The 26021-nt window shown below is 50.6% G+C and overlaps 5 protein-coding genes across 5 annotated transcripts; 1 reads left to right on the top strand and 4 right to left on the bottom strand.

Annotated features, from left to right (window-relative positions):
• Positions 1 to 1262: 1262 nt before the first annotated feature.
• Positions 1263 to 2525, bottom strand: LOC112900308 (phosphatidylinositol N-acetylglucosaminyltransferase subunit P-like). The gene is made up of 3 exons (XM_025969123.1): positions 2201 to 2525; positions 1821 to 1939; positions 1263 to 1698 (listed from the first exon to the last, which is right to left on the bottom strand). Exons 1-3 carry the CDS (start codon positions 2497 to 2499, stop codon positions 1580 to 1582), a joined length of 537 nt encoding a protein of 178 aa, XP_025824908.1. The 5' UTR covers positions 2500 to 2525; the 3' UTR covers positions 1263 to 1579.
• A 2893-nt stretch (positions 2526 to 5418) lies between these two features.
• On the bottom strand, positions 5419 to 6126 carry LOC112901532. Its single transcript, XM_025970464.1, has one exon. The coding sequence runs from the start codon at positions 5818 to 5820 to the stop codon at positions 5581 to 5583; it is 240 nt and encodes a 79-aa protein (XP_025826249.1). The 5' UTR covers positions 5821 to 6126; the 3' UTR covers positions 5419 to 5580.
• Positions 6127 to 10240: 4114 nt separating this feature from the next.
• On the top strand, positions 10241 to 11556 carry LOC112899905 (dof zinc finger protein DOF1.6-like). The gene has a single exon (XM_025968562.1). The coding sequence runs from the start codon at positions 10572 to 10574 to the stop codon at positions 11256 to 11258; it is 687 nt and encodes a 228-aa protein (XP_025824347.1). The 5' UTR covers positions 10241 to 10571; the 3' UTR covers positions 11259 to 11556.
• A 129-nt stretch (positions 11557 to 11685) lies between these two features.
• On the bottom strand, positions 11686 to 16277 carry LOC112899904 (WD repeat-containing protein 44-like). The gene is made up of 7 exons (XM_025968561.1): positions 14655 to 16277; positions 13703 to 13793; positions 13353 to 13510; positions 13217 to 13268; positions 12984 to 13066; positions 12717 to 12810; positions 11686 to 12532 (listed from the first exon to the last, which is right to left on the bottom strand). Exons 1-7 carry the CDS (start codon positions 15981 to 15983, stop codon positions 11946 to 11948), a joined length of 2394 nt encoding a protein of 797 aa, XP_025824346.1. The 5' UTR covers positions 15984 to 16277; the 3' UTR covers positions 11686 to 11945.
• Positions 16278 to 20578: 4301 nt separating this feature from the next.
• Positions 20579 to 22698, bottom strand: LOC112899906. Its single transcript, XM_025968564.1, has 3 exons — positions 22333 to 22698; positions 21945 to 22150; positions 20579 to 21068 (listed from the first exon to the last, which is right to left on the bottom strand). The coding sequence occupies exons 1-3, from the start codon at positions 22420 to 22422 to the stop codon at positions 20810 to 20812; spliced, it is 555 nt and encodes a 184-aa protein (XP_025824349.1). The 5' UTR covers positions 22423 to 22698; the 3' UTR covers positions 20579 to 20809.
• Positions 22699 to 26021: the final 3323 nt, after the last annotated feature.

Genomic DNA, 26021 nt, shown 5'->3' with positions numbered 1-26021 from the left:
GCCTATGTTATTCTCCCACCACAGTATTGCAACTACATTCTCATCACGATTTCTTCGGGACGAAAGTTGGAGATCGGCCGTAATCGCCCTGATGACCTGCATTGGCCGGCTCGGTGAGGATTGGGCGGCCACGCACCTCTGGCAAGATGCGCTCCCCCCTTGTGGCGACCGGACGGGGCCGGCAGGATGTCGCCCAGAGTCATGGGCCCGTTGCCGCGGCGGGGGTTAGCAGGCCCTGCAAGAGAGGCATGAGCCACAACGGGTACGTAGGCGGCAGGGTACCTGTTCAGGGGCGCACCGCCACCATTCGCAAGCGTGGGAGGAGGGAGCCCAGCTCCCGCAGCAGTGGCAGAGGGAATGGTGCCGTTGGCGTGGCCGTTCAGCACCGCAGGCCCAGGTGAGGGTGGCCGGAGGAGTCGGAATCCTCCATGTGCTCGACGTCGATGATGTCGATGCGAGCAAGGGCGCCGACACCGCCCTTGGTCGCAGTAAGTTGTATATGGTTATAGTTTCTCTTTTACTGTTATCCATTGTATATCTGGATTCCTATTGGATTTGGATTAGTTCAATAGGGATTCTTCCTGTATTTTGTCTTTTATTGTGTTAGATGAATGGGAAAAAATGAGAACTCAAGGATATCGAAGAGTAAAAAAAAGGATGGAATGAAAGAGTGATTGGTTGAAAAGAAAGAGAAAAACTTGTATTTTTAGTTTCCACAACTTCTTCAGCAGAGGCACACTGCTTCTGGTTGTTATCACTGATACAGAAACCTGAATACCTGGCCGTGAAGTCCTTGTTCTCTATAGACTGTAGTCTGTATGTCCTCACAAGAGCATATCTGGTTGATCAGTCAGAATTAACTAGCTGCATAAGCCCATTCACACTCTATCATCTGCTGCTAGTGCGGGCTGCAAATGTTTGCTGTCTCCATTGTTGAATTGGACGTTTGACGGCACATAATAGAAATAGCAACGCCTGTCGGTGGCAGTCTGCACTCTGCAGCGACACAAGTGCTGAAACTGAAGAACAGCTAACATCATTTTCGAAAAAAAAAAGAACAGCTAACAGGTGCAGTTGCGCATTGTTTTTTGTTTCCAAGGAAGCGCGTGGCGGCGGCTCGTTCTTGTGTCTGAGCTAGCTATCAACCGCCGCCGCAGTCGCCGTTCCTCACCGCGTAAGGTCCAGAGCCCGGCTGCTGCCAGCTCCCCTCACCTCTTGTTCGCGCGCGTCTTGGTCCTTCTGATTAGGTAACTAGGTGCATAAGCCCATCAAGTTATTCAGCTAGCTTTATTGCCTTCTGAATTCCATTCACACTCTGCCATTTGCCACTAGTATTGCTTGCAAACATCTGCAGTCTCCGCTGTCGAATTGAACAAATAAATACAGCTGAAATTCTAGATAGAGAAATGTTCCTTCACAGTTCACACATAAAAAAAAAACCCCACCCTGAAGAATGGAGTTCCTCATTTGGTTATGAAGGCAATCTGAAAGTTCACTTGATGCGGATTCTTTCTTCTTGTTGCTACTGTTTCCAGTCTCGTGCTCTAAGGTAGACCCATTTTCCATCCGGAGTAGTAAATCATCCACCACCAAACATAAGATCGTTGATATGGTCAATACTAATGTCTGAAATAGGTTCGATCGGCATCTCTTCTTCCATTGCAGGAGAAAACGTCATGCGCTCCCGACTATTTTCATCTGGTGAATTAACAAGAGCAATTGTTACTACAACAAGAACAGATCGATGATATGCGCATTTGCAAGAGCTAGAAATGCAAAACGATGCAATCATTTGAAGGAGGAAGGGAAGTCAGGCTCACCGAAGATGGTACTGAAGGAAGTCGGGGGAGGAGTGGCGACGAAGTTGAGACCCATGTAGATGGCCATGGACAGCGCCACGGCCACAATCACGAACGATGGCACCGCCAATGCCCAATACCTGAACGAAAACAAGACTGAAATCAGCTGCAGCAAAGCGCACCATTCCGAATTGAGCTGATTTATAGGTCAAGGAGGCAATCCATCGCTGCTATTTTCATTTACTAAACTCAGGTTTCATTCGATTTAATCCGGATTGCTATCATCCGGTGCCTATTCGGGTGCTGATGATGCAGAATTTTGAATGAGCAAAAACCGAGATGGAAGAGAATGCCATGGACAGGAGGATTGGAGGGGGTGAGCACTGAGAAACGTTTCATACTTGCTAGGGTAGTAGGTGATGCCAAGGGACCGGAGGACGGGCTCGGGCGTGTACGCCCAGGCGAGGTAGACGGCGGTGGCGATGACGGTGGTGATGGATCCGACGAAGCCGTACACCTCCGACGGCTTGGGCCCGTGGTCGCGGGCGGCGAAGGAGGGGGACCTCGATGACTGGTCCCAGTCGCGGTGGGGACGGCGGTTCCGGATCAGGCTGACCGTCTGCCTGGGGCTGCGCACCACCAGCGACGGCGACGTCGACGGCGGCGGCCACTCCATCGTCTTCCTCGCCCCCTCGTCCATCTCGGCTACGGGCCAGCAGCGAAGCGCACGTGGTGTGGTGGTTTGCTTGGTCTTCATGGGCCAAGGCCATCATGAAGCCCAGAACCGAGTGAACATGGGCCTAATCGTGTATGGGCCATGAAGCGGGAAAACACCCACATTCTTGTCCCGGTTGAGAATTTTTAGAATTAATTCTTTTCAGAATTCGATCGTTCCTACTCAGAAGATGCTATTCTCCTCTGAATGGAAAAAAATAAATAAGAAGCATGTCCTACAACTTGGTAATCCTGGACCTTGCTGGCTCGAGATTGTGTGGGGATGAGCATTATCTTGGCATGATGCGCCGATCGCATTCGTGGTACATTCTTTGACCAGCAATCGTCCTGATCAATGATGATAGCCCACAGGAGAGTAGCCAGGAGGGTGAGGACAGGAAGATGATCAGTGGCCTCCCAACCTCCCGTAAGAATGGCATTCCATGCCATCGTCTGCGCAGTAGGTTGTATATTGTCATAGTTTAATTTCTCTTTTACTGTCACCCGGAGGAAAAACTGCATCTGTAGTTTCACAACTTCTTTATTCACTGCATGTCTTCACAATATAATGCAAGACCTTATCTGGTTGATCGGTCAGAATTAACTAGCTGCATAAGCCCATCAAGTTATTCAGCTAGCTTACTGCCTTGGGAATCCATTTCCATTCACACACTACCAGTAGCGTTGAGAATATAGACAGATGCAATATTAAATTTTGTATGAAATAAATCACGGTAAACACTGCATAAATCTAACATACTAGTCAGCATAAACAGCATAGCCAGAAACTCAGGATACATGCTTAAGAAACAGATCAGATCACAGAACATGTACTGAGCCTTGGCTGGAGGATTGACGACGACGAACCGCCGCTGCTGGAGACGATGAAGGCGGTTGGCCCGTGAGGCGACGGAGTTGGGCAGAAGACACGCCGCTGCTCTCCCGTTCACCGGTGCACACCGGCGTTCGGGATGGAGAAGACTACGGTGGAAACTTAGGGACCAAATCACCAAAAATTAAAACTGCAAAACGCACGGTGGGAGGGGGGGGGCGTGGCGGATTTCGACGGACCATTTACGGAAGTGCCCCGCGCCTGCGCCGTTCGCTCCGGTGAGGCATGCGCGCGCACGTGGTGTTTTATCTTTTCTTCTCCATCACATAGCTTGGAAGAGTTGAGACAACCTCCATATTTATGTAGGTCATCCCACTCCTCCACTAGTAAGGTGGGACTAAATTTGTACAATTTCCTCCTTTGAGATTTATTAGAATTTTTAAATTTGTTAATAGACCAAGCCACTAAAATTTCAGCAAGTAGCGCTGTGCGCAAACGTTTGCGGTCTCCATTGTCGAATTTAACGTTTGACGGCACCGTGTAGAAATAGCTATGACTGCCGGTGGCAGTATATATGCAGCAACACAAGTACCGAGGATCGAATAGCTAGCCAATAGGTGCTGATCTTTTGTTTTTCACTGAAGCGCGTGATGCAGATCGTCCTTGGCTGATGAGCTAGCTTGCAGCCATCCTGGCCGCATGAGCTCCAAAGCCCAGCTGCTGCTACCTGCCACCTCCCCTCACCTCGGATGACGGCGAATCTTGGTCGCGCGCGCCTCGGCTCTTTGCTGCAAGAAACAGCCAGAGCAGACCAGCGAGGCAGCGACGGAGAGCTTGTGCGAACGCTTGGAAGATTTGGCGGAGGTGAGGTGGCATGGGCTTCGCGATTCCGGCGGGAATGAAGAACGACGGCAATGGCGGGCAGGAGGCCGGGAGGAGGAGCTGACCCAGATTAGGGGGTTTTGTGCATAATTTCAGATCGCAATTAATAATCGCAATCCGAAGTGAGGGTTTAAATGTAAAGTTAGGAATCTATTTGAAAATAACTTGTAAAATATAGAAGGTCTAATATAAATATTCGGATCGCGATTAAAAATCGTGATCCAAACTAGGATCTATTTTGAAAATATTTGAGCCCCGTTGAATTGACACCCGGCGAGGCCCCTCTGCCGCCGCCATGCTTCTTCCATCGCTCGCTCTCCGCCACTGGACCCCACGCTCGTCGCCGCCGGCCACGGCCCTAGCCCCACGGTAGATGCTTCCGCGCCGACATCTCGAAAGTGCCGGCTCCTAGAGATGGGGAGGTAGCATACGATGAGCCACGGTCACGGCGCCGGTGGCGTTGCTAGCGCAGTTGCCCTACAGCTTCTGTGTGAAGGCCAGATGGATGGTACCTACAGCGTTGGCCATGGCGGTTTGATGGATCCGACGAAGCCGTACACCTCCGACACGGCTTAGGGCCGCGGTCGCGGGCGGCGAAGGAGGGGGACCTCGTGGATTGGTCCTAGTCGCGGTTGCGGATCAGGCTGACCGTCTGCCTGGGGCTCCGCACCACCAGCTACGGCGACGGCCACTCCATCGTCTTCCTCGGCCCCTCGTCCATCTCGGCAACAGGCAACAGTGAACCGCACGTCGCGGTAGGCGGTTTCCTTGCTCTTTATGGGCCATGGAAATTATGAAGCCCAGAACCGAGTGTACATGGAGCAGGCTCGATACTTTATCATAATTTGTTTTCAGACTTTGATCGGTAGCTGTCATCCTAATCAGAACGATGCATATTCTCCTCTGAATAAAAAGAAAGAAAGAAATAAAGAAGATGCATGTCCTACAACTTGCTTGGTAACCCTGGACATGCATTGCTGGCTTGAAGCTTGCGTGGGGATGAGCATCATCTTGGCTTGGCATGATCTGCCGATCGCATTCGTCGTACATTCTTTAGTTTTTTACTTATTAATCAGACGCTTATTTGTTCATCTTTGACCAGCGATCATCCTGATCATCACATAGGCCAAGGACCAGAGCTAATCATTCATTCGCAACCCCTGTGCATGCTTATATTATTGTGGCCGACGCAGAGAGCAGAGGCGTGCATGTCGAGAAGTACTCCTGATTGCGAGCCTTGTTTAAGCGGCACTTGGGGGTTTTCATTCGTTATCAAGCGGCACGTCGCAGTGGACCGTGACGACGAAGGTGCCGGCGGTGCGGCGAAGAAGGTGGGTGATGTTCCCAACCAATTCACACCCCGTAGATGGTCGAGAGCCTCCGCAGGACGGTCACCTTGAGCTCGAGGATGCAGATGTAGTCAGCCGTCCGCCGGAGCAGCACGTCCACATCGGCGTCCTGGGCGTCCGGAACGATCTTCTTCAGCTCCCTGAGCGTCCTCAGCACCATGTGCTGCAACGGCCTCCTGCTCACCAGCAACGCCCCCCGGCCTTTCTTCTTCCTCCCCACTGTGAGCATGGCTTTCCTTCTCATGTCGCCCCAGAGAAGCCGCTCGATCGGTTACAAACTTGTATGGTGTGTAGATCAGGATGTGTGGTGTATGACAGCAGGGGAAGGGGGCATTTATAGGTGAGAGAGGCGAAGCATTTTTCACTTGGCCATGTGGGATGACCTTGCATTGGTTCTAACCAGTAGACTGAGCTGTCAGCCTGCAAGCATAGCTCTCACAAGGCATGCATGGCTAGCTTGTTGCTGTGCTTGTCTGACACATGCGTGGATAGATGGATCAGGGAAACTATCTGGTGTGTATGTCCATGCTCTGAGCAATTTGTTCCTAAGGTATAGGTGATTCTTACATAAATGCAATTTGCAGTTTGTCTTGCATCGTTGGAGCTGCAGCTCTCATTGGTTTAGACGGTGAAAATTGCATGAATTTGCAATTTGCTCTGATGAGCAGCAGGGCGAGCCCTGCTGTGTCCTTGCTCACCTGCAAGTAGGCGAGCTTAAGACAAATCTCCTTGTCCTAATCATAATCACATCGAACGGTTAGCCATTATTTGCAATGATTGGAGGAATTCCCATGTGATCTTTGCCAACTTGCGGTAGGCATGTAAACTGCAAGAAGCTGCAACTGGTGGACTGCAATCCTTCAATCCGGCGAGCTGGGGCCTTGATGACAAATCGAGAATGAGCATATCTTATTAGCGTGGGGAAGAACTCGCTTATCCGTACACTACATTCTTTAATTTGTCCTCCCTTGGGCTGTCGATATATGCAAATAAAGTTTAAATTTTTTGTGTCGATTTGACGGAATAGTTAAAAAATCCCAAAGCTACGGCCATGCTTAATTATGAGTTCTTTTTTCGAGAACATTCTTGAGTACATATATTTCATTATTAAGAGGACAAAAAAGAAGATAAATAATACTAATTCTTAAGAGTTTGGGGCCATATATAAAAGGAAACTGAAAGATTGATGGATTGAACTGGCCACTGGGGACACGACATGTGACGACCACTGCTCTGTTGTTGGAGACTAGAGAGGAACATGCATGGGCTTGTTGCAATGAGGCACTGCTTGCAAAACACGCAAAGACAGACGGAAATGCTTCTCTGCAATTTCATAATTAAAATTTGTTGTAGCAGTTCACCTATACGATTCTAGACTAGACTGATGTGAAGTAGAAATCAATTTGTATCTACTCTGATTGATCTTGTCTGCTACTGGTAAGATAAATCAGTACAAATCTACTCCATGGTATCCACTTGAAAGTTATTCTTCCCAGCATCAAGCATGTAGTACTGAATGAATCCATGCCACTAATCTCCTAGAAGAGAAGCGTGTCACCTGTCCAGTCACTTTTCTTGTGCTGGGAAGTTTAAGCATGTTGCGAGGAGCCTTCTATTTAAGTTGGTCCCCGATAAACTGACTTTGATTTCCAAGAACAATAACTAAGTATTGATATGAGCAGTAATATTATCAATCTCAAAGAGTATTATCATAGAATTAAAGAAGTAATAGTATCAGAGATATCTTTTTTATCATTGGGTTGATGTCATAATTAATTTTACGTCTCGAGTTTTGAAAAATTACATGTCTAAGCCTTTTTATCCATGTCAATTATCTATATCATTATGAGCTTAATTGCTATAAGAAAATTACTTGTCTAAGTTTTGGAAATTGTTTCTAAATTAATCTTATTTGAAATAGCTAAAAATGAAATTGGAGTGATTGGCATACTCAAATACGGTAGGCGCCTTCCCACCCTCTACAGCAACCTAACTCCTGCTATTGATTTCTAGCACGCCATTGGGAAAAAAAAACTCCAGAATTTAGAAAAAAATACTCCTCTTTATCAATTGAAAAGGTACTCCTGACACTTGAAAAATGCCCTTGATTTTCAAAAAATACTTCCTATTTATTAGTTGGAAAAGAATCACGGAGTAAAAAATTTCCTGCTGTCAATCAAAGTATTATTCAATCGAAAAATACTTCTGTTGTCAATTGAAAAATACACCCAACGGTTGGAAAACACAGTCCTCTTATGAATTGAAAAATACTCTAGAGAATTGCAAAACACTCATGTTCTTTGAAAAATACTTCTGTGCTCAATTGAAAATACTCATGACACTTGAAAAAAAACTCCTGATATTAGGTAAAAAATACTCCTCTGGTTAGTTGAAAATACTCCTCTAGTTAGTTAAAAATACTCCTGACATTTGGAAAAAAAATACCCATCGTGTCAATTGAAATATAGACCAGACATTTGAAGGATACTCCTATTTGTTAATTGGAAAAATACTCCCGACATTTCTAGTATACTTTTGATATCTGGAAATAAAATACTCTATCTTGCCAATTGATAAATACTCCTGTCATTTGCAAAAATACTCCTTGTCACTTGTGCAAGGTTAAAAAAAAACTCCAGTCGTACAAGTTTTCATGCATGCATGGATCAGTGTGTACATACAAGGAGGCAACTAACAGAATAAGCAGGAATGGTAAACCTGCAATAATCACGCTAGTTTATTGTCATGCAAAACTGCGTTAACGTTGCCTTTGGCATCTTTGATCCGCAGCACCTGGACCGTATACCGAGCATGGTACAAATTGAAAGTGGATAGTAATTCACGTGATAGCTTTCTTCATTAGCCGGTAGCAGCCATTATATCGTGTGCAGCTAATCAAGGAAAAATGCAAGCAGATGAAAATTACTTATGGAAAAATAAAAGAAGATGCTTTTGGGGAATAATTGGCCAAATACATAAAGAATAATATTTTAGAGTCTAGAGGAGTAATCTTGTATAACAAAAAAAAAATCAAAATTCTGCTTACACATACAAAGCATCTACGACTAAGCATTGCATATTTCAATGACTAACTATTCCTTGCTTGTTAGTTTATAGATTATATTGGGGGTGAATTATATTTGCGGGAGCCATTCAAGCAGCGAGGAATTAAAAGAGCAAGACGTATTTTACTCCCCGCGACCTTGGATGGAGGCGCCGCCATCCGACGCGTTTTTACGGCCACAAGAGCTCGTTTTTACGCACTGGACAATGATACATGCATCCAATCACGTCGGACATGCCTAGAGTATCTCGTGACGCCAGCAAATCAAAGGAGTATTATTAAAATGGATACGATTTGACTATTACTGCATGAGAAAAAGGAGTAATTTTGCAGCCAGAGGTCGTCCACACTACCCATGCGCAAGCAAGTCCTTGTGTCACTAATTGGTTCCAAAACAAAGAACGTCCTTGATCTACATGGCGCAAGCATAGCATCTGATGCGGTGGTCGCAGCAGCTAGATCGTCGCCCGCTCAAACTCTGTGTGCAGACGAGACGGCCACCCATACATAAGTGGGCAGAGAGGTGGAGGGAACGTTTTAGAAGAGACTTTAACTGCCAGTAAGAATGCTGCAGCCTGCCTGAGGGTGAACAGGGGCTGGGAGTTCGGTTCCTGGTCTGGTCTACTAGTGGGCACATGAAACTGTGCGCCCTCCGCCCCAAGCAAGCCTTGGCCAGGCGGCGGTCGCAGCCGACGCGGCGGCGGCCCCCACGTGTGGACGAAACCTGCTGCCGCGGCGACAAACGCCCGCCCGCCGCCGACGGCGACAGCGCTGCCCGATCGACCGAGCTTTCGCGGGGCCCCGTCCCGCGTAGGAAAGCCACCGACCAGGGCCCACCCCCGTGTCTTTTCCTCTTGCCAAACCACGCGCGCGGGGCCCAGGCGGGTCGCCGCCCCGCCCCCGCCCCCGCCCCCACCGCCGCCGACGCGACCCGATCTCTCCGGCCATTTACGACGACACGCATCGTCGTGGCCGTCGATCGATCCCTTGCCGCCCTGGCCTTGGCCGCTCCCAGTGGCGGCGCAAGGCGCCAGAGCTAGCTCGGAATTATTGGCTTGCCTCGGTGCTCGCATCACTAGCTTACCGAGGATAATGCTCGCGACAGACAGAGGCGGCGAGGAACTCTCCCGACTCGGCCGGTCTGTTTCCTCGACGATCAAATCACGACTTGCCGGGATGGCCCCGTGTGTACGCGCGCGGTCGCGTGCGCCGAAGACCACCGATCGCTGCTCGTGGCTCGTGCCAAGCATGTCTACTAATGGAGCGCGGCGGCACGGACGGTCACGCGAGGTAGCTTCAGGACGAAGAACAGCATCTCGCTGCTGCGTCAGCCGCCGGGCCCACCGCCCACACTGCTTTGCCTTGTGTTGTGCGGCCGTTTCTTCTGCGCCGAAACTGCTGTTTCTTCTTGTGCTTTGTACTGGATTGGAATGGATGGTCACTCCTGATCCTTGCACAAATTTAAGCGTAAATTCGACAAAACTCTGCCAAATTTTACTGCTCCAGCATTGAACACTGTTTGCGGGAGGGGATACTACATGGGAGTTTGGACGGGACGGGACCCAAGTACCCAACCCAACCAACCGGTCGACTCGAGAGACGACACCCAACCATGCCAAGCTGATTGCCGTCCAGGTCGGACTGACGGTGACGGCTACGCCTCGCCGCTGTGCAGTCATGCCACCTGCTACAAGTAGCTTGGCCGGCGGCTACCTAGCCTACATTTCATTCCTCCTCCCCAGATCGATCACCACCCGGAGGGCGAGTGGGATCACACGCCCACAGGGGCCAGCGCCCAACGCTACCCCGGCCGGCCACCTGACCTGACCTGATTGCGCCGCGCACTAGCTAGCTCTCCGCTCCCCCTGGTTGGCTGGCTGGTTTTAAGGCGGCGGCCGCCCTCGGCATGCGCTGTCCTGCTCGCCCGGGAAATGGCGCCCGCAGCTGGAGCTTCGACCCTCTCGGCCACCTCCGCCGGCGCCGCCGATGCTTCCAAGCGTCCGGCCGCTTCCGACGCTGAGCCGATCGGCTCCCCCGTGCTCCACCACCAGGCCAGTCATGGCGCTACCGAGGACGGCGACGAGGCCGCGCGCAAGGCGGGCCTGGGCCAGCAGCACCCGAGGCAGCAGCAGCAGCTCGAGTGCCCGCGCTGCCAGTCCACCAACACCAAGTTCTGCTACTACAACAACTACAGCACGGCGCAGCCGCGCCACTTCTGCCGGGCCTGCCGCCGCTACTGGACGCACGGCGGCACGCTGCGGGACGTGCCCGTCGGCGGCGCCTCCCGCCGCGGCGCCAAGCGCCGCAGGGTCTCGGCCGAGCCCTCGCCGTCGTCCGCGTCCTCGCCACCGCAGACGACTGCGCGCGCGGAGGACGCATACCGCATGATACCGGACCTCTCGGCCTTCCCGTTCCTCAGCGACGGCAGCTTCCTGCCGCAGCTCGACCTCGGCGCTGCGCCGGCGGCGACGTTCTCGTCGTGGCAGCAGTCGGTGGTCTCGGACTTTTATGACGGGTTCGCGCCGTGGGACGACGGGACGGCTGGCGCCGCCGGCGTGACGGGCGCGTGGGGCGACATCGCCGGCCTCGAGCTCAGCTGGCCGCCGCCGGGGAACTGATCATGGCAGTCGGGCGCCGTTGTGAGGCTCCGGTTTTAGCAGTGCGGCCTCATCAGGTTCAGGTAGTGCTTCCGAGTTCCTAGTATGCAGTGACAATATGTTTTGATGAGCTATATATCCAGGCTAGGAATGCGAGCAGCTCAATTCTCCCCTGGTTTCACTGTTTCTTCTCGTCCTCATAAACGAAATGAAATCGTGGCCAGTAGTTAGATTCAGTGGATCATGATCTATAGCTGCCGAGAGGAGGATGTAAGATCTGTGCAGTGATTATTGTGACAATAAAATTAAGTTTGTGTCAGGCATGCACTATCACATGCTGCTGATTTCTAGACATCACAGATGCGGAACGATACTCATAGCTCAAGCAGAACACCAAGGACAGGGAAGAATGGAAGTAAAACTGAAAAATACAATACAATTTCATGAGTTTCGAAAATATTTTTGTATATCACCGTATATACGGTAAAAAAGCAAACATATGAACACATTGAGGTAATTTGTGCTACCATACAATTGTACAAAGCCTCGTATCAACAGTGATAGTGTTCACCATATGATAGTGTGGTTCTTGGAGTACAATCTTGATACCAGACAGGGATCGGAACAACATTTCAGTAAGACTGTCGACGACCTAACAATATCTATACAGTAAAGAACCAAACAACCCTGCATAATCTCACGCTAGCTTTACACTTGAACTGGGAAGCCAAAATTCTGGAACACCCTGATCTCACCTCCACGTCCAGCCGTGACAATCACCAAACCCCACGCGGACCGGCGCTGAACATCCATGGCTCCAATGCAGAGATCGGAGGAGCACTGACCGGGGCTGCTCTTGGCAGACGGTAATTTTTCGTCAGGCCAGGATGTGGATGCTCCATCACCTGGATGTTTGCTGGCGCATCTGCTTGCCGCACCTTCACAAACTGGGCTCTCATTGTCTCTGTTATCAGCTGCATCAGAATTGTGCTCAGTGTTCTCTACAGGGACGTCTCGGCCAGAGTTCCCTGCTCCATCTGAATCACTGTGCCTGCTGCTGCGAGATCCAAACGAGCCTCGGGCTTCCGCACCGGGCCATGTGATAGCCACGGTCACACCATGGCAGTGGAAATGTTCATATGAGTTGGTTACATCAACTGTACTCCTGCTTCTGCTGGGGTGGGAACTGTTGTCATGTCTCCATACATAGACGTGAGAATCCTCACTGGCACAGATGACATATTTCCCGTTCGGAGCTACAGAAGCTGAGATTTGGCTACTTGTGTTTCGAAACCCTGATGAAAGGATTAAAGTTAAACACCAAGTAAATGCTAAATCCCGGAACTAGCACACTAGCTTATACAGCTCATAAGGCAAGTAAACCGCCTTTATATTTGCAAAAAATAATACATGTAACTATGTAACTATATGAAAAAGGAACCAAATTTGATTTAAGATGGCAGGAGAATGATGCATTACCTTTAAACTTGTGAACCAATTCATCACCATTAACAACCCGTATTCTTGAATCTGCAGAGGTAATCAGAACTTCCAAGGAGCTTCCAGGAGCAAACTGTTGCATGAGACACAGATATTCAACTAAGTAATAGACAAATAATATCATACTGGAGACTGGAGGCATCAGATTAGTGTACGCCTACTAGAGTCCCGAAAAAAAAAAAGAACGTGACTTTCTTATTATCAAAAAAGGAATTGGCCGGGAAATGCACTTCTGTGCTACATTACCTGGAAGCCAGTGATCTTCTTCTGGCCAGACTTCTTTTTTCTAATTCTTAAATCTATGTGACTTTTGTACTGAAGCTTCTTCTCTGCAATGATTAAACCAATGTGTGAATTCATCATTTGAGGAACTGGAGTTCTCAAGGTTATCAGTGCATAACAAATACAGAATCTTTAGTAAACATCGAAAAAGAATAAATGCACATGAGTAGGAATGTGTAGGAGCAAGACTGTCATACCAGATGTATCAAATATATGACAGCTTCCTTTGTGAGAGCCCACCAGTGCAACCTTCAAAGACCGCAGAGATTAAAATGTAAGCATGTCTAGTTTTATGGTAAAAAGAAACATGTACCAGAAGGGAACTACATCAACCTGTCCATCGGGAGAATAACAAGCAGCGGTAACCATCTCATGAAGATCATTCCAATCCTCAATCTTACGATCTCGGACGTTCCAGATGCGAACTTTCTCATCCAGTGATCCACTAATGAAGAAGTTATCATCGACAGGATTGAACTGGATGCAAGTTACTGCAAAAAGGTTAATTGCAAAGAAGCAAATCAATTATGATGCTGCTCTGTTTTTTCAAAAAAAAAATGTATAATGCTGGTCATAAGGCCAAACAATAGAACTGAGGAACAAAAGGGAATGCCCCTTTCCTTCTATGAAAAAATAAGAGACCCTAACAAATGGACAGAAATGTATCCTGTGACCAAACTCACCATAGTCTGTATGTGAGAATGTTTTCAAACAGGTACTGCTAGTAATGTCCCAAAGTTTAACTGTTTTGTCCATGGATGATGAGATCAAGTACTGCAAGAGAACATTAAAATCATTAACTATTTTTTCATAGTAATGGCAATTAACAAGTCATTTATTATTAACTGTTTTCTGATTGGACAATAACAAGACCTGAAGTGCCCAAAAGAAGCAGGCTTAAAAGAGCAGATCAATGACCTATTTATGACCGTCACAAGGTTTGTAAAAAAATACAAATACGGTGTTCCTTAATGTTGCATGGACAACACCCAAGTTGAAATTTGAAACCAATCAGGAAGATACAGTGCATGATCAGCTAATTACAATATCTGAACTATATTATATGTGTCCTACAAATCTTCCAGCTAAACCACCATGAGTACTGCAACAACAAAAGGACGAAAACTGTTTTAAACAGTCATTTAGCTGAAAATGCAAAGCTTGCCATTAGGTCTGTGCTATGTTGTATGAAAAATAATGAGTAGTTAGAATCTCTTTATTGCACGCAGAAATGATATAAGGTTTTCATAGATAAGTAATGGGCAAATCAAAGCAAGATAAATTCATCCAGCACTGTTGGAAAATTACTGTAGTGCTCAGCAGCCACATCTCCTGTTCTGTAGGCAACATGTCTAATGTTGCATGCTGAAACCTAAGCCCATTTTCACATGCAGCAAAATGCCAAACATGTCTTGTTTGCCACATTGCACATTTCATTTGGTTTTTAGCCATTTTGACAACCATGGTCCTTACAGCCATACTAGAAGCCTAGAACTCATCAGAAACAGACATAAGTAATGTCTGAACAACACAGAGATGCACAATTATTGAATGAGGTTTCAGATTTACTGCAAAAAAATACCCAAAATGTGCTTGAGCAGTTGAAAGATTCAATCAAAGATCACAAATGTGTACCTGAGATTTGGACCATGACAGATCAAGGACATCAGCGGCATGCCCCAGGAGCGAGCAAACTGGCTTGTCTCTGAAGCCAAAGACGCACTCCGGCACAACTAGATGATCAGAACCTACAGACTTCCGATTGCTCTGCTTCCTCGGCCTCCTCTTCTTCTCCACATAGCCTCCATCAGCACCGGTCAGTGACAATGCAGCTATCTCTGGTGAATCATTCCCAACAACTGCAAGAAATGGGCTGCAGCCACCGCCATTCTCCTTTGTCACCGAAGCTTCCCCGAGCAACTCACCCCTCCTCTCTCCCTCCGACACCTCCCATACATGGATCACACGGTCCTCTCCAGCAGTTGCAAGGTATCGTCCATCCAGGCTGAAGTTGATGCACCACACAGAGCCCGAGTGGGCAGCCAATTCCTGCGTCATGAACAGCCCGGTGAGCTCCTTGCACGCCTTCCCATACTGGCGCACCCGGACCCTTCCAGCATTGCGCGAGCCGGAGCCGTCAAGGCTGTCGTCGGTGGCAGAACTCAGGCGCCGCGCTTCCCTCTCCTTCTCCTTGTCCCCCTCCTCGGTGCTGCGGCGGCCGTACGCGACACTGCCCGCCAGCTGCCTGATGCCGCGCAGCCACCCTCCCCCAGGCTTCCTCCGGGGCTTGGACGCGGGGGCGGCATGATCGGAGGCGGACGAGGACGCGGCGGTTGTCGTCCGCTTCATCAGCTCGTGCACGATCGGGGAGCGGCCGACGCAGAGCTCGAACTCCTCGAGGGTGAGCTGCCGGCCGGTGCCCACCTCCCGGACCACCTCCTCGTGCACCTCCCCGACCTCGAACTCCGTGCCGTCGTCGAGGTTCCGGATCCGGCATTGCTCCCCGCCGCTGGAGCTGGGATTCCGCGCCAGCGGCGGCTTTCCGAGGCCGGCGGATCTGGGCTCCTCGGCGGCCGCCTCCGGCCGGGGCGGAGGCGAGGCCGGGGGAGACGCTGCTGGAGGGGACGGCGAACGAGGCGAGCGGCGCGGCGAGGGAGGCTGCGTTGGGTCGGAGAAGAGGCCGAGGCGCTGGAGCAGGAGGCGGCGGCGCTCCTCGACGGAGGTGGGCTCGGAGATCCAGACGTCGTACGCGGAGGGGACGGCCGCGGGCGCGTGCGGCGGCGGGGGCTGCAGGTGGCGGTGGGAGCGCCTGCGGCGGCGGTGGTCGGCGTCGTCGTCGGAGGCGGAGGTGGAAGAGCAGGAGGAGGAGAGGATCCGATCCAGCGACTCGTAGAACTCCTCCTCCTGCTCCGCGTCCTCGCCAGCCGGATCCGGGCCCGGCGGCCGCGCCGCCGCCTCCGGCATTGCGGCCCCGGCAACCGACAAACCAACTGCTCGCGCGGCGCGGCGGGGCGGGGCGGGTCGGCGACGAGCGCGGGGCAAGGGAGGCGCCCGCCCGCCCAAACGGCGAGCGATTTATATGGGAGGTTTTGGTTCCGTGCTGCTCACAGTCACAGGCCTGGCCTGGGCTTGTTTGTTACTGCTGTGCTGCTGCGTGCGCGGGGCGTCGTCACCTCCACCACTCCAGCTGAGCTGGTGGAATGGAAGGGGCGCTGGAAGACGGGGAAGGAAGACAAGCCGAGCCGACTCCTCCACTCTACATCATCAGCGACGGCGGGTGCTCCTGCTCGGCACGTCGAGCCACCGTGCCAGCCAGGTGCCGATCCCCAGTATCCCGGCCGAGGATATCCCGGGTCCGACGATGACAGGCGGGGCCCGGGGCTAAAATAGTGGTTCTCGTACGACCACTGGCGCTTGGAAAAAAGGCCAAATAATGACAGTGCAGTGCTCCTGCAAATTTCTTCAAAAAAAAGAAAAAGGCCAGATGTGTTGGATTGGATCACGCTCATCCTCCTCGTGGCATGGGCAGTGGGCACAGGCAAACATGTTAATCCTAGGTGTTGAGGATTACGTCTGATTTGATTCTCCCGTGTTAGTGTTACATGCATACATTTCCCAGTGGTTTGCAGTAACACTTAACCCTCTAGGCTGTCTCCAATAAAAGAAGCTATTCGGAGTAGGCAAATACACGTTTTGCCTATCGGTTAGGAAATAGGTACGGTAGGTATTTTTTCTGACCTCCAACAGCATAGGTAAAAGCATACTACATTCTACTGGTAGTTGGCTCCCGCCAACGGCAAGAAATCTCTTTCCTCCCGAATCGGCAAGTTCTCCCTTGCCGCATAACCTTCTCTCTCCTCCCGCCCAACTGATCGTTGGTCGAGCCGCGGATGGCTTGGCCTGGCAGAGCATGCATTTTAACTTCCCTCTTTCCTACTAGTCAAAATGCCTTGCCTTTATGCCTACTCTGTTGGAGACGGATATCTAGTGCTATAGTGCTTCTATAGTAGCCATTTTACCTTTGCCTAGCCGAATGGCTCGTCTGTTGGAGTCAGCCTAAGATTGTAATATTAGGATATGGAGACTGCTTAGCGCAAGCAACCTCTCAAAGAAATAGTACTAGTGGTAATGTCACATCAGCAGCTTGTGTCACAAAAGGACGGAAAGAATGACGTCCAGGGCAAGTACTGTAAAAAATGAGATACGGAGAAGAAAGTCAAGCAGCAGTGAATTTTAAATTTTCGCCCCCTCGTGTCACTGTCTCAGCAACTATGCCATGTAGTCTGTCAATTAGTAGCAAGTGCTGAATAACTTGAGCAAATAATTACACAGTTTGTTACTTTTCCTGTACGCGGGGGTTTCTATATGTTAGATTATATCACGGAGAAAGTTACTGATAACGTGTGCTTACAACGCGTATAATGCTGATCACTTTGGTTATTACTTCGTAGCTGGTTGTTCTGTTTCATGGTCGCCTGTGATGGAGTGAGAGAGTTGCTAACGTAACGCTCACAATCTTGCCGAGCTTAAGCTGTCTGCCGTCCGACAGGTGGCGCTAAACTTGCAGTAGTTAATCTACGCCGCGTTACTAAACTAAAGATACGAGAGGGTTAAGTATGGATTAGGCATAGCAACGAGCAGCGGCAAATGCGTGCCAATGATTGGCCTTGGTGGTGGTGAGGCTCTGATTCAGGCTTAACCTCCCAGTTTCACGTCTCCCTGCATGGTTGGGCTTTACTTGTCAGTCAACTACCACAGGAAGGAAACCGAAGCCATGGAATATTTTACTTGGAGCTTTCACTAGGTGCTCGTCCATGGATCACGATTCCTCTGCACCCCAGCTGGTTGCTGCATCTCGTGGCTTAATGCCTTCTTAGTAGTCCATCGAAATAGCTGCTGACTTTCTTCTTGTTCTGGACTGATGACGGCATGCGTGCACTGCAGGAGTGTTCTTGCACCGACCGCATCCAGAGTTGGTGGGCGCGCTGCGCATGTTGCTAGCTGCAGGCGAATAGGCGATGGATCGAAATCGAAATGGCGGAGGCCGAAGCGAGCCCGGTAGCTGCTGGCGTGCTGCAATAATGGAGGAGTCTGAGGCACGTTGCGGCGCTTTTCGTCAAGTCAATGGCTGGTTGGCTTAGTCCCTGCAACCTTTGCGAAGCCATGGATCTCTCATCAGCTCCTCCGATTATAAAGAGGCCATTCCACTGACAGCTTTGTTCCCATCATCCCCCCCCCCCCCACCCCACCCCCAGCTAGCTGCTAATCGCTTTTTATATCTTAATTAATCCTCGATCGCCCAGCTGCACACCAACCACGCACGCCGCGCTAATAGAAAATCAGGGAGAGCACGTTCCGGGATTTCGTTTGGCTAATTTTATACCCTAGATGGCCTGATTAGATTCCAGCCTAGATCGTTCGCCGATCCATCAGCTTGTTGGTTGATCGATCATGCCCGCCTGTGCTAGCTAGAACTAGAAGGCAATGCAAATGATCCAGTAGTTGTTGGTGCCGTGCGGCGAAAAGGAAGCAAGCAAGGAAGGAATCCGAAGAAGAAGATGAGCGCACGGCCGGGCTAGCCGATCTTAGCTGCTCGTACATGCATGTTGTTCAGTCTCTGGACTACTGGTGCTCCCGTGGCACCGTGTCTTGCATTGGTTAGCGTCCAAGTGACGCAAAATTAAAGCTACAGAAATTAAGACAGAGAGACAGACAATACACCAGCAGCAGGGCCTTTTTGGTAAGAATAAGCCGCGTCCCTGGCATGCCTGCACGTACACTTACTATACTATATGTGCGAGGCTGAGGGTGACTATCAACACGGTTACATAGCGAGCGTTGATACATGCACGCACGTTGGAAATGGCATGTGCGCAGCTGGAAATGCATGCATGCCGCTAGGACACGGAGCGGCGCCGGCCGGCCGCCGGTGCTTGTTCCCGCATCTCATGTTGCTAGGAGAATCTTTACTGATCCCAGCTAGGTTTCTTGCTTCTACTAATTAATTAGCCGCTTCATCTACTCAGATGATCAAAGAAAAGGAGGACTTGCATCAGGGAGATGCTTATCCTTGTAATAGTAAGCTAGTTTAAACTTATCAAAGATCCGGGCGATATTTACAGTGCGACGATCATGCAGCAGTCAAGAAGGTAGGCATGTGGGTTAGGTTGCTCCCCCTAGCTAGGAGGAGCAAGCAGCACAAGAGGACCGAGATGGAATCCTTTCAGGCTCTACAAGGTAGGCCGGCCGGTAGAGCAGGCGTTGGCCTGGCCCACCATTTTTAGGGTCCGCCGTCCATCAGGCTACCGGCTAGCTTGGTCAGTCAGAGAGAACACAGAGAGAGAGGTCAGGTCAAGTATGCACGTCGCTTGTCTTATTTTCCGACCTACGTTTACCTAGCTACGTCGTCCCGAGCAGCGTCACGTCCAGGCGACCGGCCGGAAATCATGCGCACGCTGCAGCGGCAGGGCAGGTGAGTCACCTCTTCGTTGTTCTGGTCACGTCGATCCTTGGCGAGGACGAATCTGGCCGCTAGCTAGCTTGTCTGAACCAGATCGACATGGTCACCCTTAGCTTGCCCTTGACCACGCATCACGACCGAGATCAGATCCATGGAGCGTCGAGAGTCAAGACCAACCACGACGTGACGGAGCGACGCCGACCGAGCAAGCACCAAAGCTAGCACAATCAGCAGCAATTATTCAGAATGCTGCAGGGACGAACGTTTTATGATCCAGCAGGCTGCATGACGATACAACGAGACACGATGTTTGATGCCTTGATGGAGTAGTAGTGCAGATTTACTTTGATCCTACCTATCCAGGGAAGGTGAAAAAACGCAGCTTGGCATTCCTTCAATTCAATCCAGGCACCATCCATCCTCCAGTCACGTCAGGTGAAACGGAGCTTGAAAGCCGCGGATTCGGTGCCATGACAGAACGAACACTCCGACCGACGGGTTGTCCGTCCGAAGGAATTGGGCGATCGCAACCGCCGCCGCTGTCGCCGGCAGACATGCGCATACTAGTACGCTAGTAGTAGCGGAGTAGTAGTGCACCGGCCTACTACTACTACTAGAATACTCCAGCGGAGGCGACGGCGTGGTAGCACCGCTGGCGCCATTGCTAGTTAAGAGCAGCGGGGCACGGCCTTGCCGGACCGCACAGGGACAGCCGGAGATGCGGCCCTGCGCTGCAGGGACAGCCGAGGATATCTTTACTCGGCGCCGGCGCCGGCGACGACGACTGGTGCCGCCGACCACGCCTCGGTCCCCCGACACCCGAACCGGATCCACGGAGTCGTGTCCTGCCAAGTACGCGGCTGGCAGGAGGGTGATGGTGGCCTCTTTGTGCGAACCGCGTGATGAGGTGAGCACAGCAATTCATCGCGGCATAAACAAAGCTCCGCTGCTCGCCGGGAGCAGGACCAGCGCCGGGCAGCTCCACCCTGCAGGCTCATGGCTCCGTACGGACACGCATGATTTTCATTCCTTGCAGATCGTGATTAGCCAAAGGTTATCTTGACTGTCGGGTAGTTAACAGGGGGGCACAGCAACAGAGTTTAGTCTGCACAGAAAATTCCATTTCAGCTGGCAATGCATCAGGTCATAGTATGTTCCTGACAGGAGGATTCACACCACGCAGCACAAGGGCATCAACACGCCACACTACTACCACACACACGCTGGTCAATAAGGGCAGGGCCCCGTGGAGCGGAACGCGCTCAGGGCATGGAGGAGCACATCATGTACAAGCAGTCAATCACCACTCCTACTAGTGAGATCACAGCAGTCACATGCGTGTCATGCCGATGCCGCCGACGATGGGCGGCGGCACGTCGGCGGCGGCGCGCGACCTGGCGTAGAAGAGGTAGTGCAGCTCGGTGAAGAGCGCGGTGAGGAAGGTGAAGGCGGCGCCGGCGGCGAAGACGCCCTTGCGGAGCATCGCGCACGAAGGCGGGCTGTCGCTCGGCCGCGGGATGTACTTGGTGTGATACGCGTTCCGGACCGAGCCCGCCAGCAGGCACAGCTCCGCGATCACGAACGTGATGCTGCACCAATATAATCCACACACGCACAATTCTCTGATGAGAAACATGTATATATATATATACGATGAGGCTAAAATACAATAAGGTGTATTCTTTGTACAAAATGCACCCACTATGCAGTTGCAACCAAGAGAACTACATTGATTGCAACTAGTAGAAGAATAGACCAATTGTAACTGGACGGATTAATTGTAACAGGACGCGGACCAGTTGCAACTCAGACCGACCCGGTTGCAACTGGACGCGAACAGGTTGCAACTCAAACCGATCCGGTTGCAATTAGAACTGTCACAGTTATAACTAAGAGAGTGGGTGCATTATAAAAATAAACTGCACTAGTACTATATTGTTATTAACTATTGTTGGCCAAACATATTTAGCAGTTTGCCAGCAGATGTTCTCAGCGGCTCAAGTCTGGATACGTAGACTAACCTTTTATGCAAAAGAAAAGAAAACGAATTTGGTGCTGAGAATTGGGCAGGGAGTCAGGGACAGGGCAACCGTATCTGGCAGGTGATGAACTGTCCGGATATACCGACTTGCAAACCAGCAGCCAGATCGATGAGCTCAAGCTATACAAAATACGGCCAACCAAGGCATTCACATGGATGTACTAGTACTAATCTATATTTAGATTGGAAGCTCACAAAAGTCAATGGACCAAATTGTGCAACTAACTGAGATTAGCTAGCTGGGCAGGCACCAGCACCAGGTGTACGACTGCAAAAACCCAAATCCAAGGGGGCGTAATCGCACAGGTGGCAAATGAGAGACGGACAACACATTGCTGAGGTTTCCCTTCCCTCCCTGCTGATTCACCAAGGTTGTTGTGGGCCGGAAATTAATTAATTAATTAATCAACCGACTAGTAATTACCAGCATACGACGAAGCAGATGCCGGACCATGCCCGCCAGCGCCCCGGCGAGAGCGCGCGTCCGCAGCAGAAGCAGCGTGTGGCGACCATGGCGACCGCCTGGCCGGCGAGCAGCAGCAGCAGCGCGCTGACGCCGTACGCCGTGGACGCGTCGGAGCTGTACACGCAGTAGGCGCGCCCGTAGGTGTCCACGTTCACGTAGGTCACCTGTAGCAGCAGCAGTTCAGCCTTGATCAGCGGTTGCCGATCGAATCGGATCGCTACTACTTCCCCTCCATGGCTAGCTCCATCATCGTTAGCATTCACACAGAGTCGAGACGAATCAGAAGAAACAAACAAGGGGCCGGGATTATATTAGCAAGCAGCGTATAGATATGTATCTCACGTACGTAGCTCCGTCGGCGCTCGGCGCCGATGGCGAGGACGAAGGCGAGGACGTCCAGGACGAACACCACGGCGATGATGATGATGGACGCCATGGATCCCTCAGGAAACCAGCAGCCTGGGGATTTTGATTTTCTGCTGGAAGGAGGGGAGTGATGATGCCGGCAGCTAGCACGGGGCTCTCGCTTTCCCCTCTGACTCTCCGTCGACGGCACAACAAAAATAAAGAGAGAGGATTAGGCCGAGGGGGCGATGATAGAAAGGCCGAAAGCCGCCGGATAAGCTGAGCTTAGCTTAGCGAGGTGTGGTGAGGCTGAGGCGATGCGGCACTGGCTACTCGCTACCGCTGCCTTCTGACGTTGACGTGTTAGCTTAGCGCCCGTTCGTCTGATGGTATGGGCAGGGGCGCACCACCGGCCTCGCCCCTGGCAGTCTGGTTGACGGGCGGTCCCAGCCCCAGATTCGTGCATGATTGATGGATTGATTGGGATGTAATTGCGGGGCAGCTGCATGCTTTTTAGTAAGTAATTTTCCTTCCTTCTGGTTCTGGGCGAAGAATTTGCTTGCCAAAGCAGAGCGAGTACCGAGTAGTGGCGGATGCTTTCCGCTCTGGGAGCGTCGACGGGTGGCCAAGCCAACTGGGCGAGATGGTGGTGGAGGTGAGCGCCTTTTCTTTCTTCTCTGGCACGAACGGTACGTGTCAACCGAAGATGGTGAGGCTCTTTCTCCTTGCACGAATCCGTGAGGTAGTGTTTGCTTGCAACGCGTGCAATTTGTACTTGATCATTGATGCCAGAGGAGCATGCTTGAAAGGGACACATGAACGTCGGGACAGCTGACCAGACTGCACCTGGTATCTCTCTCTCTCTTTTTCAGCTTTTGTTACGACGACAGCTCGGTTTTTTCAACCGTGAGAGTGTAAACTGGTTCACGTTCTGCACTGCTTCAGTTTTGTTTTTAGAGGAATTTCCACATGTTTTAGGTGGTATACGCTAAGTGGGCCTGCTTTTCATTAACGGGCCGAAAGGGAGACAAGTCAACAGGACAAGGTGGGCCGGCCGGGCCGGTGCAAAATGATTTCTGTAGAAGGCACCTGGGCTGCCATCATGTATCATGCTAGTTTTTTCCTCCACCTCATCAATACATTAGGTTCTAATAACAAGGAGAAGATGCTTAAAGTTCACGTCTAGAGTCTAAGATGCTACTGTAAAAGGTACTTGAGCTTATTTAAGCACTCAAGAGGTTAATCATTTCACAGGTCCTTAATTAATGATTTGGCAAAGAAAAACACCACATAGAACAGCCTAGCGTTAGCAATGAGGACAAACAAGCGATATCAGCATCCAGAAAGGTCAACCAAAGAAGCACACATCCTGTGGGACCTTTTTTTTTGAAAGTTAACTAAGTTAAGCTAAACTCACTCTACAACCGATGAAACCTAAACTCAGCTCTACAATTGATCGAGTTAATTATTACTTCTCTTTGGTAACTAGGAACATCCGTATTTTAATGATTTTTCTTTCCTCCTGTATAATCTTTTATCTTATGATACCTGGAGCACCTCAATTCACTCGTTCAATCATTATGGTTTTTATCTCCTAATGTATGCAGGAAAACACAAAGTTTGGCGAAAATTCAATTTATGTTCGGGTCAAAAAGATTGAGGATTCGTTTGGCTCGAACCCTAGGGCAGACAGCTTGGAAAAGGCAGCATGTCCAACCCCAATCCCAAGCATCCAAAGTTCAATACCTGGATTTCCGTGGAAAAGGCAAGTTCAGAAACAAACAGGCCTTGATACTATGTCGTTATGATGAATATGGTATTGGTGACTTGAAGCGGAGGGTTATGACAAAAAAAACATACTTATACCGAGAATTGATGTTGCGCCTTAACGCAACAAAAATCATTGAAAAATTTTACATCTGGAAGGAAAAAGGCATGTTTAATTGGAAAGCATATGGAAAACATAAAGAAAGCATTTGGAAATCATTTGATATTCTTCGACATGCTCTTGCAATGTATAAAGATCATCACATAAAAGCTGAAGTATACAACCGGCTATATTTTTCCTTTTGGAACGGCCGGCCATATTTTTCCTTTTGGAACGGCCTCCTCTCTGCTCTGATAGTTAGTTTCGTCTCCTCCTCTCCTTCCTCATCTTCCCCACCCAATCCAATCCCTTCCCGCCTCTCCTCCATGGAGCCCGAGGTCAAGTGCCCGACGCGCTCCGCCCGGCCCTGCCCCCAGCCCTCCACGCACCGCCGCCGCCACCCTCCCTCCGCGCACAACCCCGCACGCTTTTCCACCCGGCCCTGGTAGGTGGAGAGGAGCGAGAAGCCGACCACCCTGATCCGAGCACCACCCGTCTGCCGGCTGGCCGCATCCGCACACACTCGACACGCAGCCCGCCACGACCATTCCACGACAGATCCCCATCCAACTCCAGCCCCTTCCCCCAATTTTGTCGGCCGTGCTTTCCTCTGCCAGCAGCCGCCCAAACTCCGCCAAATTCCCCTAAACCCCACCGGCCGGCCAGACCTCGCAAAACACCACCGAATCTCTCCAAAATCCGCTGGGCCGGCCACCGCTAGCCACCAGCACACACCGCGATGGAGCTGGCGTCAGGCGACCTCTCGGCGGTGGGCGCAGCGGAGCTGGTCCGCGTCTCGGCCTTGATCCCGCGCGCAGCGCCGCGCCCCTTCGCGCTCCTCATCGCCTGCCTTGTCTTCCCGCTCTCCTTCACCATGCTCGCGTACTCCCTCTTCACCTACCCCATCCCGCTCCGCATCCAGAGCGCCAGATCCGGCGCCCGCTCAGCAGAGTGACTCGGGCCCTTTGCCTACCGGTTCCTCTACTTCATCATCCTCTTCACCTTCTCACTCCTCTCTACTGCCTCCACCTTCTTGAGGCGGCGCAACGGCGTGCGGAAGAAGGCGAGCATTTTTGGCTTATTTTTTAGGCAATTTCTGCTAAATCAAAAGCAAATTACTGACTTTGTTTTGGTATTTTGGTTTTCTGATTTAGCATTTTAGGTGTTCTAATTTAGCTTTTTTTTCTTTATTTTTTAGGCAACTTCTGCTAAATCAAAAGACAAATTACCAATTTTGTTTTGGCATTTTGGTTTTCTGGTTTAGCATTTTAGGCGTCCCACCGCTGCGGTGTGCAGTGCATCGGCGTCTGCCATGGCTGTTCTCGTGTGCGTCACCGACGCCGGGGGCTTCATCGGGTTTGTGTTGATTTTTGGCAGATTTGCCCTATGTTCTTTTGCGATATGATTTGCCAGGTGCGGGAGGAGGGAGGTGGTGGGCTCCCTGCGTGATTGCTCGCGTGCTGGTTTTCCACCGAAACCAGATAAGGAAAGCAGTGCCTCCAGGTCATGATTATTTTAGCCGTGTCCTACTTTTATATGTGCAAGGATCAAAATTTACAGTTGGTATTCATAATGAGCCCGCTGTACATTATCCCGCGGAAAGAAGCATTCTTAAGCAGAGAGAAGCCTATGAACCTACTTGCAACAAAATTACTCTCAAGTTTGAAAAATATAGGTGGACGTATTTGGATGCAAGTATTGTTGATCTATTTTTACGCCATCGGATGGAACCCCCATTGGGCCATTGAGGTCATTTTGGACAAATACTTACTGCATGTTGCTTTCTTCATGCTTTGAATATACATGTATAAGAAAGGCAACGA

This window comes from Panicum hallii, chromosome 7 (genome assembly GCF_002211085.1).
Source record: "Panicum hallii strain FIL2 chromosome 7, PHallii_v3.1, whole genome shotgun sequence".
Classification (NCBI taxonomy): Eukaryota; Viridiplantae; Streptophyta; class Magnoliopsida; order Poales; family Poaceae; genus Panicum; species Panicum hallii.
This window is presented reverse-complemented; position numbering and strand designations above follow the sequence as displayed.

Coding starts and splice junctions, on each gene's coding strand:
- LOC112899905 (XM_025968562.1), top strand. CDS start 10,572: ATGGCGCCCGCAGCTGGAGCTTCGACCCTCTCGGCCACCTCCGCCGGC.
- LOC112899906 (XM_025968564.1), bottom strand. CDS start 22,422: ATGGCGTCCATCATCATCATCGCCGTGGTGTTCGTCCTGGACGTCCTC. Junction 22,151..22,332: donor CCGAGCGCCGACGGAGCTAC/GTACGTGAGATA, acceptor CTGCTGCTACAG/GTGACCTACGTGAACGTGGA. Junction 21,069..21,944: donor ATCTGCTTCGTCGTATGCTG/GTAATTACTAGT, acceptor ATATTGGTGCAG/CATCACGTTCGTGATCGCGG.
- LOC112899904 (XM_025968561.1), bottom strand. CDS start 15,983: ATGCCGGAGGCGGCGGCGCGGCCGCCGGGCCCGGATCCGGCTGGCGAG. Junction 12,811..12,983: donor AGAAGATCACTGGCTTCCAG/GTAATGTAGCAC, acceptor CTCATGCAACAG/TTTGCTCCTGGAAGCTCCTT. Junction 12,533..12,716: donor ATTGGTTCACAAGTTTAAAG/GTAATGCATCAT, acceptor TCCTTTCATCAG/GGTTTCGAAACACAAGTAGC.
- LOC112901532 (XM_025970464.1), bottom strand. CDS start 5,820: ATGAGAAGGAAAGCCATGCTCACAGTGGGGAGGAAGAAGAAAGGCCGG.
- LOC112900308 (XM_025969123.1), bottom strand. CDS start 2,499: ATGGACGAGGGGGCGAGGAAGACGATGGAGTGGCCGCCGCCGTCGACG. Junction 1,940..2,200: donor ATCACCTACTACCCTAGCAA/GTATGAAACGTT, acceptor GTTTTCGTTCAG/GTATTGGGCATTGGCGGTGC. Junction 1,699..1,820: donor TTCCTTCAGTACCATCTTCG/GTGAGCCTGACT, acceptor TTAATTCACCAG/ATGAAAATAGTCGGGAGCGC.